The sequence below is a fragment of the Lottia gigantea genome (genome assembly GCF_000327385.1).
Source record: "Lottia gigantea unplaced genomic scaffold LOTGIsca_68, whole genome shotgun sequence".
NCBI lineage: Eukaryota > Metazoa > Mollusca > Gastropoda > Lottiidae > Lottia > Lottia gigantea.
Window position 1 is genome coordinate 222,998 of NW_008710315.1, and position 15,173 is coordinate 238,170.

At 31.0% G+C, this 15,173-nt stretch overlaps 3 protein-coding genes across 3 annotated transcripts; 1 reads left to right on the forward strand and 2 right to left on the reverse strand.

Moving 5' to 3' along the window:
• Positions 1-1,127: 1,127 nt before the first annotated feature.
• Positions 1,128-1,918, forward strand: LOTGIDRAFT_167624 (hypothetical protein; the record flags this gene model as incomplete). The annotated part of the gene is made up of 2 exons (XM_009065130.1): positions 1,128-1,317; positions 1,440-1,918. The coding sequence occupies 2 exons, from the start codon at positions 1,128-1,130 to the stop codon at positions 1,916-1,918; spliced, it is 669 nt and encodes a 222-aa protein (XP_009063378.1).
• Positions 1,919-4,409: 2,491 nt separating this feature from the next.
• On the reverse strand, positions 4,410-4,767 carry LOTGIDRAFT_167625 (hypothetical protein; the record flags this gene model as incomplete). The annotated part of the gene is made up of 2 exons (XM_009065131.1): positions 4,410-4,525; positions 4,569-4,767. The coding sequence occupies 2 exons, from the start codon at positions 4,765-4,767 to the stop codon at positions 4,410-4,412; spliced, it is 315 nt and encodes a 104-aa protein (XP_009063379.1).
• A 553-nt stretch (positions 4,768-5,320) lies between these two features.
• Positions 5,321-7,238, reverse strand: LOTGIDRAFT_167626 (hypothetical protein; the record flags this gene model as incomplete). Its single annotated transcript, XM_009065132.1, has 2 exons — positions 5,321-6,375; positions 7,076-7,238. 2 exons carry the CDS (start codon positions 7,236-7,238, stop codon positions 5,321-5,323), a joined length of 1,218 nt encoding a protein of 405 aa, XP_009063380.1.
• Positions 7,239-15,173: the final 7,935 nt, after the last annotated feature.

Consider the following 15,173-nt stretch of genomic DNA (forward strand, 5'->3'; position numbering starts at 1 on the left):
AAAGAGTAGCACGAGCAGCTAATCATGGATTCGAAAAACGAGTACTTCAGTACAATAATATTGTTGAGAATAATAGGTGGGGTAATTACGTAAATTGGAAATTATATCCTTTATTCGGTCTGTTGGAGCATAGAAAGGTTTCCATAGGGTTACCATATACAATTCAAAGAGAAATCAACGATGATAAGATATTCTTTGGAGAGAATGGTTCAGATGCAAAATTAGAAATAACGAATCTCCAACTTTTCATACCCGTAATAACACCATCAATTGAAGTAGAAACGAGAATATTCAACTCATTAACTAAAGATATTGAAATAGCTTTTCTTCATCGTAACACGGTAGGTAGCATGACTTTAACGGGAGAATCCACCACGTGGTCAATCACTAACACTATAATGTCTTCAGAGTGGCAATGAACCAAACTCAAGATCCTTTAATCCATAAAGTTCAAGTAAGATTAAACAACGATAATTATCCTAACCAACCTTTAACAATTAATCCAACCACAAAGGATTATAATGAATTGTATAGAAACTAAAAAAATATGTGTGAATTATTTGGAAATCTACCTCAGTTTGAATATGTAGATTTTGCACTTAATCATCCAATCTTCTTTTTTGATCTATCAGCTCACCAAGAAGATCTTTTCAAAACAGGAGTGAACATAAATATTCATATTGAAAAAACACAAGGAGATGTAACAGGTTATTGTTTATTATTGGAAGAAGCAAAACATTTAATTAAAATAGCAGATAGAAGAATGATAAGAATTGAGTAAAAAATGAAAGTAGAAACTTTAGTTATGAAAATAATGGACGCTGTTGAAACAGATTCCCCAACTGTAATAACTTTCAACGGTAAAAAAATCAGCATAACTAAAAAACTTATTGATAAATACAAATATTGTAAAGTCAGAGACGATATAGATTTAGAAAGAATTGATACAAATGTAACAAAGGTGGATTTATATTTTCCCTACCTTTAATATTTGCTGGTATTACCGCGGCGACTACAGTGGTGGAGTAAGCGTTGTCAACGAAAAGAAAGCTGCTGTTGCAGAAGCTGCTGCTACAAAAGCTGCCGAAGAAAAGAAAGCAGCCGAAGAACATAGACATAATTTAAAAATGGAAAAGTTGGCAGCAGAGGTTAAAAAACCTAAAACAGAAAAGAAAGGTTCAGGAGTGGGAGATGTGATAGGCACAATGAAAGAATTTGGAAAAAGATTTAGTGAAGAAACCAAGAAAACTGTTAAACAAGGATTAAATAAATTAGTAGATAGTATTGATACGGGAGAAATCAAAGTCAAACATAAGGGTAATGGAATATTTATAAAAAACATACACACTGGAGAAGGAAAATATCTTTCAAAGTATAAAGGAGAAGGATTGATTTTTTGAACAAATTAACATAATAAAAAATGGGCAAAAAATTTTCAGAAATATTTCCTAATATCCATATGCTCATGTGTATATGCGGTAGTTCCGGTACTGGGAAAACTCATCTCACTTTTACCATGTTGACAACACCAAACCTTTTAGATTTCGATTTTTTGTATATCTACACAACAACACCAGAGCAATCGTATTATCAATTTCTCAAAGCTTTAGAATATTTACCAAAGAAAGATGTTCAAGACCTATTTCAATATTACGAAGAAAACGAAGAAGTGGAAATAAAAGATATCTTAGATAACTACATCGAAGGAAAGAATCCAACGGATATAAAAGTTTTTCTTACGAAAAATGTTTATGATCTAGACTTGTCTAATGATAGCAAACGAAAGAACTTAATATTGTTTGACGACTGCGTAGTGCAAAGAAATCAAGCTGTTCAACAAGAATTCTTCACGAAGGGACAACTGTCACTGCATATACCAATCCCCATCTATTTACGGGATGGATTCTATGTTTATTAGAAAAATTGCAAATTGTTTTTTTATTATTTGAATTAAACGATAAAGATTTATCTCAAATCATTCAGTCGATAAATCACGGAATGGACAGAGATGCATTTAAAAAGGTTTGTAAAGCTCAATGGAAAAACCCAAATGATCATGGATATATATTCGTTAATACTAGAAAACCTGCAGGTGAAAGAGTTATGACAGACATTTGTTGAATTTTATTTTTTAAAAATGAGTAATTGGAATAATATTTTAAAAAGAAATAAAGAATATATCAAAGCTAAGAGTAAAATAAAGACCCAAGTTGAAAATAACAGATTACAAAAACTCGGATTAACGGAAAATCTACAAACTCTATTTCAACCCATATTAAAATCTCAAGAGGACATTAAAAAGAAATTAGAACCTAAACAAATTCAACAACTACCGTTTCCTTCTCCTCATCAAATAGAATATCCCATTGAATATGATGATATTATAATTAGGTCATTAGATGATATAAATCATTATTTTTCAAACCCTAACCCAGATTTCCCAAAGAGCATTTCACCAATTGTTGATTATGATGGGTTTTTGTTTAATGGACATAGAATAAAATTTGAAAAATTTTACCCTTTATTCAAAATCGATGGAAAAGACTTTACATTTACAACAACAGAAGGGTTAATAGATTTAATGAATGGGGAGGATGCTGGTATTGCCGATTATAAGGATCTAGTAGCATACTCAAAATTTCTAGAAGAAATAAGAAAGTCGGGACCCGAAACAAATAGATCGAAAGAAGTTAAACTATATATAAGACTAATTGAACATAAAGATAAATACGAAGTTGACGAAGTGGGTGATTATACTGAAGACAATCCACCAATCATACAAGATTTCGAAGACATGGTGGCATCTGGACAAGGTATGACGTTTTTATCCGATAATAATTAAGAATTGCTTAATAGATTACGAGTAATGTTAGCGGCGATGAAGGAAGGACATCGATAACACAGACAATATAATGAAGTAAATTGTATATTAAAAAGACTCATAGATAAAAATGATTATAAAAGCGTGATTAAAAATGTCAAATAAAGAAGAACTATTCGTCATCACCTCAAATAAATCAGACATTAAATTGTCTCTAGATTATGAGTATGAACTCGATCGCAATCAAGAATATGAATTGGGATTAAAGTATTTCTCAGTTTACAATTCCATTAGAAATATCAACGAAATAAGAATCAAATAAAAATATCAACAGATAATGGAGTTACGTTCAAAACTGTTCGAAGTGTCAATGGTAAAAACAATATTGAATTCGAAGGTAATTTGAATCTGAACAAAATAAAATTGATAAATAAAAATAAATAATAGTCAAGTTGATTTCAACGTACAAAATTAATTGAATACGTTACTAGGATTTGATAAACGAGTATACACCCAATACTGATAAACGGTGGATTTTTCAATAAATACAAACGTCAGATTATTTACAGTCTTCCAACATTCATACCGATAGGATATAGAATTATAGAGAAACCATTTCAAACGACGTATTTACCACTTAATTCCTTTATGATTTAAGATATAAATTTGGAAATTAAAGATGGTAAAAATAGGTTTATAGATTTTGGTAACGAGGAAATTGTTATTCAACTTCATTTAAAACAAAAAAATTAACACTCTTCTTGAATAGTAAGGTAATCGAAATCATCAAATTCGTAGTTTTCATCCAAGCACATCTCCTCTTTATCACTGTAAGGATGCATGATTCCTTCATCGTCCGGTGCTTTTCTCTTTATGAGATTCAGATAACTTCTAAAAATTTTTAGTTTGTTTTTCATTAGGAATAACTATTCCATCAGTAAAACTCTCCCCCCATGGTTTATCAAATTCATTCGTTACATCATGTCCACTAGCTAATTGAATATAATCCCCTACCTTAATCTTATAGTTAGAGTAACCCTTAAACGTTTTCTTTTCTTTTAGAATACCGTCGGAAGTTAGAATGATATTGTATTTAACTTTTGGCGCCATCACCGTAATCATTCTTTCCTTTGCAATATTCATTTTCGGACACCAACCCAGCTTCATTTAATTTATCCCAATTGCTAGACGAAATGTATAAACTATCGGTATCCGTATAGTATATTTCTTGTTTATAAAAACCATCTATTACGTGAATAAAATTATTCATTATTTTTTTACTGTGAAATAATATAAATGCACCTAAATGAGTGGGTGTTAATCTCGTAAAATCCTTAGGAGGAACAAACTCTTTTTCTTCGTCATTAATCTCAACGATGTATTGAGTCTCATTTAGTTTGTCTTACTTCTTGACGTGTTTGTCGTAATTAAGGCGGAAGGTTTCTTCATTCCATAAATGCAATGAGGTATTTCTATCCCTCTGAATAGATTTACCATATAAGGAATTACCTAACAACTTCATGCAGTTACTGGCAACCAAATCTCCTTCCTTTTTATATTTATTCCTTAATTCCTTCAAAATTAAAATTTAGTCTCTATAGGGTGGAGTTTTAAAATTTTCTTCGTAAACTATACCATCTAATATTTTAATAATTCGTCCACCGGCTTTCACTATTTCTTGAATATCCACCGATGTTAAAACATCTGAACAGAAACCATTTCTGAATCTGTGCCAGTTTCCTCCTACCTTCTTTGTTCATAAAAGTGATTTTATCTTTAGCTGGTATGTGTTGGAAGAACATGTTTTTGGGATATTCAAACCAAACTTTTAAAATAGCAGTTCTAGGTCTGAATTTCTGTTCATTAAAGAGCTTAACAAATTCTTTATTTTCTTTTGGTAGAAACGATCTTGCACTTTCAGCTTTTGGATATTCACCTTCTGCCATAGCGGAAGCGTACAAACCGTTAGTGTCAAATGCCATCAGTTTAGTACATTTTATTCTTTTAAGTCTCGAATGAACTTCCGTTTTATCTTTCGTGCTAGCGCTGTATTCTTTAAATAAATCTATTATGTTCTAAATACTCCTTTAAAATAGCACAAATTTCATCCATTTTGTTCGTTTCAAATGATTCTTCCTCCTTTAATACTTTGTCTGATAAAATATCTTATAAAAGGGTGAGTAAGCGAGTAAACTTTTTATACGTTTTCTTTTTCGGTGTGTTTCGGGACCATTCTGGTACTTTCGTACCATTCTTCTTTAACCATTTCTTTATCGTAATGATATAAATAATACCAACCCTTTAAAGATAAAGAAGGAGCCGTTAGATTATTTGAAACGTTTTGGAAGACAATTTCTTTCATTGCTTGATTGTATTTTATCAAACAAGCTCCGAGACATAACGTATCTCTTTTAGCGTAAGGTTACCATTCATGTCTTAAAGATTCCCAATTATCTTTGGTGTATTTTGTAATATTGATATCGGCAATCTTTCTCAAATTCATCGGTAGATTAGACGAATTTCCCCATGCCGCCAAACTAGATTTTTCATGTTGATAGGAACAAGTGAGGACATATTTTGTAAATATTTATTTTTATCAGATATTTTTATCTCTCCTTTCTCTCTTTTCCATTTTTTCTGCAATCTTTCTTCTGTATATGGATTAGATAAAGGAAGAGATAGAATTTTATTATCTGTTACTAGTGGACATTGTGTTAGTTTATTAATGCTTTGAAGTGCAATCCAGTTGTCAAAACCACTCCTGTTATGGGAAATTAAGGTTAATCTTTTTTCATCTACTGTACCTAAACGACGCATTATCTGATCGAAACAATCTGTTCCTACAAATATTTCTACTATATTAGTCATGAGTTTGTTGTAAAATTCTTCTGGAATGGGATCAGTTGGCTTTAAATCTGGGAATACTCTTTTAATTAGTTCTAGTTTTTTCCTTAGTTTTTCCAAATTGACTAAAGTACAACAATAAGGAATGGCTTTATTTTCGCTATAGGTTTCGCAATCCCATGCGTATAAAGTATCATCATGAGGTTGTGAAATCACGTTTAGTTTTAACTGAGCAAAACATGTTAGTGCATCATCATCCCCACAGGTTCTCCATACATTTTCATCGTAAATATTTTCTATTTCTTTAATGCCTAAGGTTTTGTTATTTCTTCTTATCAAACAGAAATGTTCTTTGTGTAAATAAAATACCCAATCTAATTCTTCGGATACTTTCTTTGGTTGAAAATGTCTATGTTTGGGCATATAAATTTGAAAATAAGTATTAAATTTCTTATTGAATTCAGAGATTCTAGCAGATGTCATAACTCCTTTTCTGTTTGATTTTTGAAAACTATTGACGAAATCTTGAAATTCATTTGTTAAGTCTTTATTCATGAAGTGATTTACACATTTTATAAAACAATTACCATCGCTTGGTATGAAACAATTTTCGCCTTTGTATTCATTTATCTTTTTAAGTAAATTACCACCTCTGCCAGTTTTAGATCTTTTTACTATTCTAAAATTATTTTTGCGGAAAATAATCTCTCCTGTAAAATAACAATCAGATGCGTCAGATTTATCATGCATCTTTGAATAAATAACTGGAAAGTTTGAGCATTGAATCCAGATAATCTCATGTCTTGTCTATATTTCCCCACTTCATATATTTGACCATTTATTTCAATTTGACCTTTAATTTTAAAATCCTTAAATAGAATAGTTATTCTCTTGATTAATTCTGAAAAAGCATATTTGTGGTTGATATTTGAATTTCATTCTCCTCTTCTTAAAATTTTTCGGCTGTCCTATCAACTAGATATTTAAATTATTCTTCATCTTCTTCGTCAAATTTACGCGAAAATAAATTAGGTATTGCCTTGAATATCTTTGAAAAAATTGTTTTAGATAGAGGTTTAAATTTTCAATTTTATCCATTTTCTTTTTTTAAGTATCTATTTTTAATTTTTAATTAGGAATTTTTAACTTTTATTGATGATATTTCTACATCAAATTTATCTAAAATTTCATTGAATTTTTCTAATTCTTCAACTGTTATGTTCTTGTCTTCTCTCGATCTTTCGAAAAATGAATAATTTATTAAGATATGTATTTAAAATTTCTGTTTTCCTTTTATAATGAGCTTTCTGTTTTGATGTAAAACCTAAAGTAACCAAACACAAGATGAAGTTTGAATGGCAGTGAACGCGGCCAATACAGTTGGGACAATTATTGGAAGCATTAATCCACCTGTTACGGCTGTTGCCACCGTTATCCCTACTGTTAAAACAGTAATTAATGTTTTGAAAACAGAATCGATTCTATTCCATGTTTTTCTGTATTTGTTGAATTGTTTTTCTTTTAGTTCGTTTTGTTTTTCTATCATATATTGTTGTCTACTTTCGAGTTCCATTTTTTAGGTAATTAAATTAAATGAATTTCTGATAAACCAAAAAATGGACAATTTTTATCTAAAAATCTATCTCAAACACTTCGCCAGGATAAATTACTATAGATTTAGGAATAGTGACTTCTACATTTACTAACGATATTTGTTCTTTCGAATCATTAATCTTATTCAGATGAACTGGAAATTTTGGTTTTTCTATATTGATTTTTATCATACATGTATAAGTATATATACCACTAACTTTTTCACAATTATTGATGAAAATATTATAAATTTTTTATCTTGTTGGCTTTTATGAATATCAATTGAGGTAAATAAATTAGTATTAACAAAATATAGTTTTACATATTCAAAGTCTGTCGTTCGTAAAAACTGATAACTGCTTATATCTTTTGTTTGTGGTTCTGGATTTCTAATAATATTCATTGATGGTGGAGTTTCCGTTTCCAATATCATATCAAAATTACTCAATGAAAATCCATAATTTCTTTTTTTATTATCTGATATGATTAACATTCTAAACCTATCTATATATTTTCCACTCGTTTTAATTTCATATAAGTGATCAACCTTGGTGTTTTCGTCGTTAATTTCTAATTCTTTAGTTTCTACATATTTTGTACCATTGATAAACTGAAGAACTTTACGAGCGTAAAATTGACGTTTAGATGAATATGAGATTTGTTTGAAGAATATTGAATCAACTTTTATCAATTTTATTTTAATGAATAAAAATCAACATCATTATCAAAAATATTTTTGGGGAAAATATCATTAACATCTGTAACAGAATATACTCTAATATTTCCTGTAATTCCTTATTTTTTATATTCATAGTCACACTATCAAAATTATATAATAAGTAATAGAAGTAATGTAATCTCTCAAATTTCTAAATGGAAGATTGAAATAATATGATTCTTTCTTGAGAAACTTTTTTTCTAATGCGACTATATTTTTGTCTTGTTTTAAAACTAGGTTATTAATAGTGGTTATCTGTTGTTGAATAACACTATCATCAATTTTCTGTATTTGTTGATGAATATAGGTTTTGATTTCGTCTATGTTTTGTATTTGTTGTTTAATATTTGTTAGTTCTTTTTGTAATTCACTGTTAAGTTTAGTTTCCAGAACATTTAATTCCTGTTGAAACGTATCTTCATTTTCATCTTGAATGTTATCTATCAATTGTTGAATGTCTAATTTTTGTTTTGCAATCTTATCCTCTAATTTAGATATTAATGAAATTAAATTTTGTAACTCAGTTTTGTTCGCTACGTTGACCAATTCTTTTTGAATAAAACTTATTAAACCTTTTACCTCTTGTTGTAGTTTAGTATCATTAATAAAAATTTTATTATTTAGTTGACGTTTGAAGAATCTTTTCACATTTTATTTTCTAAATGGTTTTTATTTACTTCAATTGAATTTATTTGATCCCGTCATTTGAACAGCGTCATTATCGTTTTCCGGAGACTTTAAATTAGTTATGCTAAAATTGTTCATATCTAAATCACCTTGAAGAGTGTCTCCAATTTGATCCACAAAGTAAGGTTTCGCTTTATTTATCCACGCTGTAGTGTTAGGTTTTTTGGTTTCTAAAGATAAAGAACCTAATTTAAACTTATTCGCCATTTTTATTGAGTTAAATTTATTACAATTTCTTCGAATTGTTTTCTTAAACTCAACTGATATAAAACCCAAAGTGAAAGCTGACCACAAAACTTTTGTCCTGGTAATTGAATTTGAAAGGAAGAACATTTGATTGGTTGATTGGTCAATTGCATTATCTCTTCAGTGGGTTCTAACCCATAAGAATCGAAGAAATATAAGTCAGAGTCTTTATAGAAAGCGGAACTCCTTTTTGATCGGAAGTGTGTATATTTGTTATAGCGTAAAATTTACCTTTCTTATATTTCAGATCATTTATTTCATCTCTCATACAATAATAAAACAGTGATATATTTAACTCATTCGCCCATCTCATAAGTTGAAAGTTTGTGGTTGTATCGGTTCAATATTTATCGAGAAATTCATTCATTTTTAAAAGTCGGTTTTTTGAAGTTCATTTTGATAAAACCTTCCTATGATTTGTTCTTTGTCTTGATCGATTAATTCATATGTCGGAGGTGATGTGCTGTTTACTTTATCAACGATGACTATTTCGTTTGTCCAGTATCCAACGTAACCTTTTTCGAATTTACTTTTATATTTGAAAATACGAACTCGATCTCCGACTTTAAATTTGGGTTTGATATTTAAATTCTTTATTTCATTTTCGTAGTTATGTTGCGCGTTAATTGACTTTATAATATTTGGATTACTCGAGGCTTGTGTTGGTGTGACACCTATAGATGAATGAATTTGGTTATTGTATTCATCTACAACTTCTGGTAATATTTTAAGCCATTTTTGAGATTTCAATTCCGTGAACTTTTTAAATAATTTATTTGTTATAATTTAATTGTTATAAAATTCACCTCCTTTATATACCCACAGTTTTTCTGGATGTCAGTTAGATTGTTTCATAATCGTTTCAAATGCGTGTTTGACTGATAATCCCATTTTGTTTTTCAAAGGAATAACCCATACATATCTTGTATACAAATCTATAACTGTTAAGCAATATTTAAATCCTCTTTCGACTGGCATATGAATTAAATCGGCTGACCATATTTCATCATTTTCAAACACTTTAACTTTTAAAAAGTTTTTAGTTTTTCTAAATTCTTGATGAATTTCATCCGCTAATCCCATGCCTAATTTCATCTTTGCTTTCAACCGTTTTATGATTATTGCTCTTTGCATTCTCTCTTTGAAAGTTGGATTTGGAATATTTTCAAGTTCAATTATCATTTGTCTGTCTGCTTCGTGTCTGAAGTTTATGTCTTTATTTCTGTATAAAATATCATGTTTAAGCGCGGCGGCGTCAACTCTATTGACTGGTTCTTCCCCCGGTTTGAGTTTATCGTTTTCGTCTAATCGCAGATCTAACCTAGTACCTGGACCGGTGTAATTATGACCGGGAAGATGTTTTTCTCCGGGATATTTCGCCCATGGAAATTCAGGAAGAGAACCCAATGACTTTTGTATATCTCCTGAACCGAAATAAGTTTTTGGAGCGTGAGCGACTATTATTTTTATCCTATAACTTTAAAACCTTTTCCTTTCCTTTCTTCTAATCTCCTGTTTCGAAGTTCTCTTATTAATTCTAATTCTTTCAACTCGTTAGATTGTTTCACTGTGTCGCTTATACCCTTTCCCGCTTCCGCGATTGAGCCAATGGCTTTCGCTCCGGTTGAAATGAGTGATTTGTTTTTTGAAACAAAGCTAGCTACTTTTGGAATTATTGTTTTACCTAGAGAAAGTAATGAAGTAAAGATACCGTCGCCCGAATAATCTTCGAATCTGTGATGTTCGAGTTTTAGAATTAAACTCATCCTATTTTTAAATGAGTTAATTTAACGAAGAAATTGTGTTTCCAAAAAAAGAGTTATCTCCCTTAAAAATAACATTACTTAAAACGAGGCTATTAAAAAACCGGATGTTAAGCGAAACAAGGATGTTATTTTATATAAGGGTATTTTTAATATACTTTTTTGATGGAATGTAGGAAATTGATTGTAGGTGTTTTTTGGTCTTTTTTTAATGTAAGAATTTATGAAATGTGGGATGTTTATGAAATGTAGGATGTTTTGCTGTAAGAATTTATGAAATGTAGGGAGTTTAGGTCTTTTTGGGAGTTTACACATTGGTCGCATTTTCCCCATGAAATGAAATGGAATGGGGAATCCCTATGCGGCCAATGTGTATGCTCATATATTACTCCCCTCCCCTCAGGCATTGTCTAGATGCTTGAATATAATTAATAAACAACTGTCAGGAAATATGAACGGTGCAAAATACATCCCCGATACACACATGCAAAGGTTAGAAAATCTATTTTGAATCTCATTCAATAGATGTACAATACATAGGTTGAAAATGATGTTCCTTTTGTCTTTCCAGAAGCAAGAGTAACCTCATTATCGACTGCTGTCAAAAGAAGACAATTTTCAACCGTTAGCAGCCTTATGTTTACAAAGACTGCAGCAATCTGTAATATGGACTGTTTGACCCAACCCAGGTGTTGGGGGATCAACTTTAATGCTCACAACACAGAAAGTGATGTGAATTGTGAACTGCTCACAGGAGAACCAATAGGTAGCGCCGATGATTTGAATTGGATTTATTATGCTATGACAAAGACACCGCAATATTCATAATGACGTGGGTGAAATGATAATTTGATTCACATGCAGATCTTTCTGGACTACAATCGTCGCTAACGATCTGATAAAATTCTTCTTTAAATTGCGTTCAGTGAAATTTTCTGTTAAAAAATCACGGAATTGTGAAAAATTCGTCACGGTTGTCTAATGTTTGATTGGTTGAGTATTTTAATCATGTAGAGTATGTTCCAAAACAATTTATTTTGATCATAGTTGGCACTGCAATTACCACCAGAAAAATATGAATGTTCATCTAAATCTACGTGTACAATTGTTTGTCAGCCTCAGCTAATATTCATATTACTGTTATTTGTTTATCCCTAAACTTTTATTAAAATAACTGTGATAAAATATTAATGATAATGACATAATATAACAGCTTTTATAGATTTATTTAAACCATACCTAAATATGCGGTCGCAGGAACGGTCTTGGTCGGAGATTTTTGTCGTCGACTGTCAAGAGTTTCGCCGGCTGGCACGGGCACACGCGGAGGAAAAACATCTCCAGTCGGTCATTTTTCACCATGTTGATAAGCACGCGTGGAGCATGCAATTTAAAGGGAAATGAATCTGATTTGGATGATGAAAGCCTGTCTTGCAGACTATATAACTATCAGAGACAATAATCGAACTTGTTTGACATTATAAATCCTGTCGGTAACGCGATAATCTTGTCGTGGAAGTACGGGCACACGCGAGATTTTATTCAAAACTCTAATCTTTACATTGTTTTAACTGTGATATTTGATAATGTAGTTGCTAGGAGTGGTTAATGTTCACTGTCTTAGAATTAGTTACCAACAATTTCAGTCAAATCAGTAAGAAAAATTTGTGATTCCATTTCCCAACTTTTATAAATCCCCACTTTTTATGGATTGAGAGGTATCGTATACATGACCTCGCAATACGATACGTCTATCATCACGGATATATCGTGCCAGCACTAAGAGACTTGAGAGGCATTATTTTAATTCTTCCACTGTACCAGGAATCCCGCCATAAACTCCCTCCTGTAAAAAGTCGGAATAAACATTGCAGCACTCCAATATAATATGTTTGCTCTTCTTTTCGCGTTTTAATCGGACCCACATATAATATTTTTAGAACTGTAATCCATACTATTTTCATTTTTGTTATTTCTTTTTATTACATGTGCATATTGGGTTTTTGTAAATTTTGGCAGCTTTCAGACTATCCAGCGGCCCTAAAATTTCTAAATCCTAAATTTTTCAGTTTTGCTAAAATTCCTTTACAAATGTTTATATCAAGGCGGAAATCTTAAAAAAAGCCCTCATTTTAAAGTGATACTACGTCTTAGAATGAACATAAAATTTAAGTTCTCAAGAATGGTCAATATGAGTATATATTCATCAGTGAACTTATCTAGTGTCATTAAGTTACAACAGAATCCCTGTAAATTCATAAAACTAAGTAATTAATGAACAACGCTTAATCTTAATATTAAGCGTTTTTCAATAGTTAATTGCATTTTTATTAGGTTTTTTGGATTTATCGGATTATATAAGGATCCTGTTATGTTATTTATAACACCAGGTTATCTACTGATGAATAAATGCTCTTATTGGCCAAGTTTAAAAATTCTAAATTTTATGTTTATTCTAAGACGTAGTATCAATTTTTTTTTTGTGAATGTATGTTACTACTTGAGGGGGGAATCGTTGTACGTTGTCAACAGAAATTCTGTTTGGAATGGTCTCAGATGCAACCAAATCGTACCTGATTTTTTAACTATTTCAAGTATTTTTGTAGATAGATAGATAGACAGATATTTATTGTATTGTTCGCCCTTTTTGGGCAGCATACATCATGATACAAGATAATACATAGTAATAAGTGATACAAATATGCCACACTGATATCAATTAATAGTTATACAAAAAAATATAGTGTGTACATCAACAAGTTTGAAAAATGCAACATCATAACAAAATAATGCATCAACAAATACACACCATATGTGGTGACAAAAATATCTATAAATTTATGCAAGAGCATGACGGACGATATCAAGCAAATTAATACTATCTTATTTTAAGTCTAATAAGACATGCTAAGTTAACATAAATAATAAATAAATAAATAAAACATATAATATAAAAAAACCTATTTAATTCTGGATTCTAGTGCGTAATAAATAAATTTAGAAACAGCTGTAAGTCTCTAGAGTGTGAAAGTAATGCATTTAAAGGTTTAAAACTGTCATAATTTAATTATAAAATTCTTAATAGCCTTATTTTTCGTCAATGAGTGCTTTTGATATTATTTTCACATAATCCCTTTTGGATTTTAAATATCAAATTTGGCTTTAAGGCCTGTGCGCCTTTTGACGATAGTTATATAATTCTATAAAACGAGTTACGGGCTTTGTAATAATGATGATTAAAATAAATGATCAAGGGACGTAACTATTCTATGAGTTGATTACTAATTCCAAGATTAATTAATTACATCTGAAAACTTGGCAAGGAAATTTCCTTGGATATTCAACGAATTTGACTAAGGGTACGCGTACAGACGCAACATACGACTTGCTACAACAAACTTAAACAAATTGTTGCCTAGCAAGATACCACAAATATAACTTGTTAAGATAATGTTGAAATAAATCTACACGTTGATCTTTCCCAGATTATCCGTACCCATTTACAGCTAGGTCGACTGGAATTATGAGTGAAGATGACTTATGCAAGTTCATCGGACTTTCGCACGCCGATCGAGATCGAAACCCACAGCCGCCATGTGCTCCACGTAACCATGTATATGACGTCTTGTTAAGAACCTACGCTCCAACCGACTGTACCATAGAACCTCACAAATACAGCTCAAGATTTCCCGGAAACAGAAGATAGAGAACTATGAACATTGTTTCTTGTAGTGTTTTAAGTGATCCCAACAACTCATGCAGTTAACTCAAACACAAACAAACTGATATAGAATCGATAGACGTAACACGGAAATTGTATGTATTGAGTATAGACTACAACTTTGTATGTCCGGTGTCCTGTTCTATCTCTTAAAAATCGTTCCGGAATATCGCGACAAAAATGAATTAATGAAAACTATATCAATAAAATCAACATAATGATGAATTATTGACTTTCTGAAATGGTTATCGACGTAGTAAATACAGTTGATCAGTGGTATCAAGTGTATAGATATTTTAATGCAAATATGTGTAAAAAATCATAACTCTTAATTTGTTATATATATAGTTGGGGTACAATTGGTGATGCAAACGTCGGTGCTCCCTCTGTACCGACACTGGCGCTGCACTGCATTTGAATTGAATGGCTAATGGCAATTCACAATGCTAAACCATTATGAACTTCGTACTTATACTTGACTGCAATAGCCACCTCTCTTGTATCACAAATGTTAGTTAATATAGCGATTTGGTTGGATTGTATAATATTTCCAAGACTCCAATTGGCTGTAGTCTCTGATGGCCATTGTAGTCAAGGTATAAGACAAAGTTTGAAATAATTTGACATTGTGAAGATGCTGCTAAGTGCGATAAAATAGTTATTCCGAAATTCCATCCGTTCAGGTCCATTCTTTAGCCAGAAAATAGAACAAGGGCGACCGAAGGCAACTACGATTATTAAACGCTTCAACATGGAAATGTGTGAAAGTCCGATGATCAG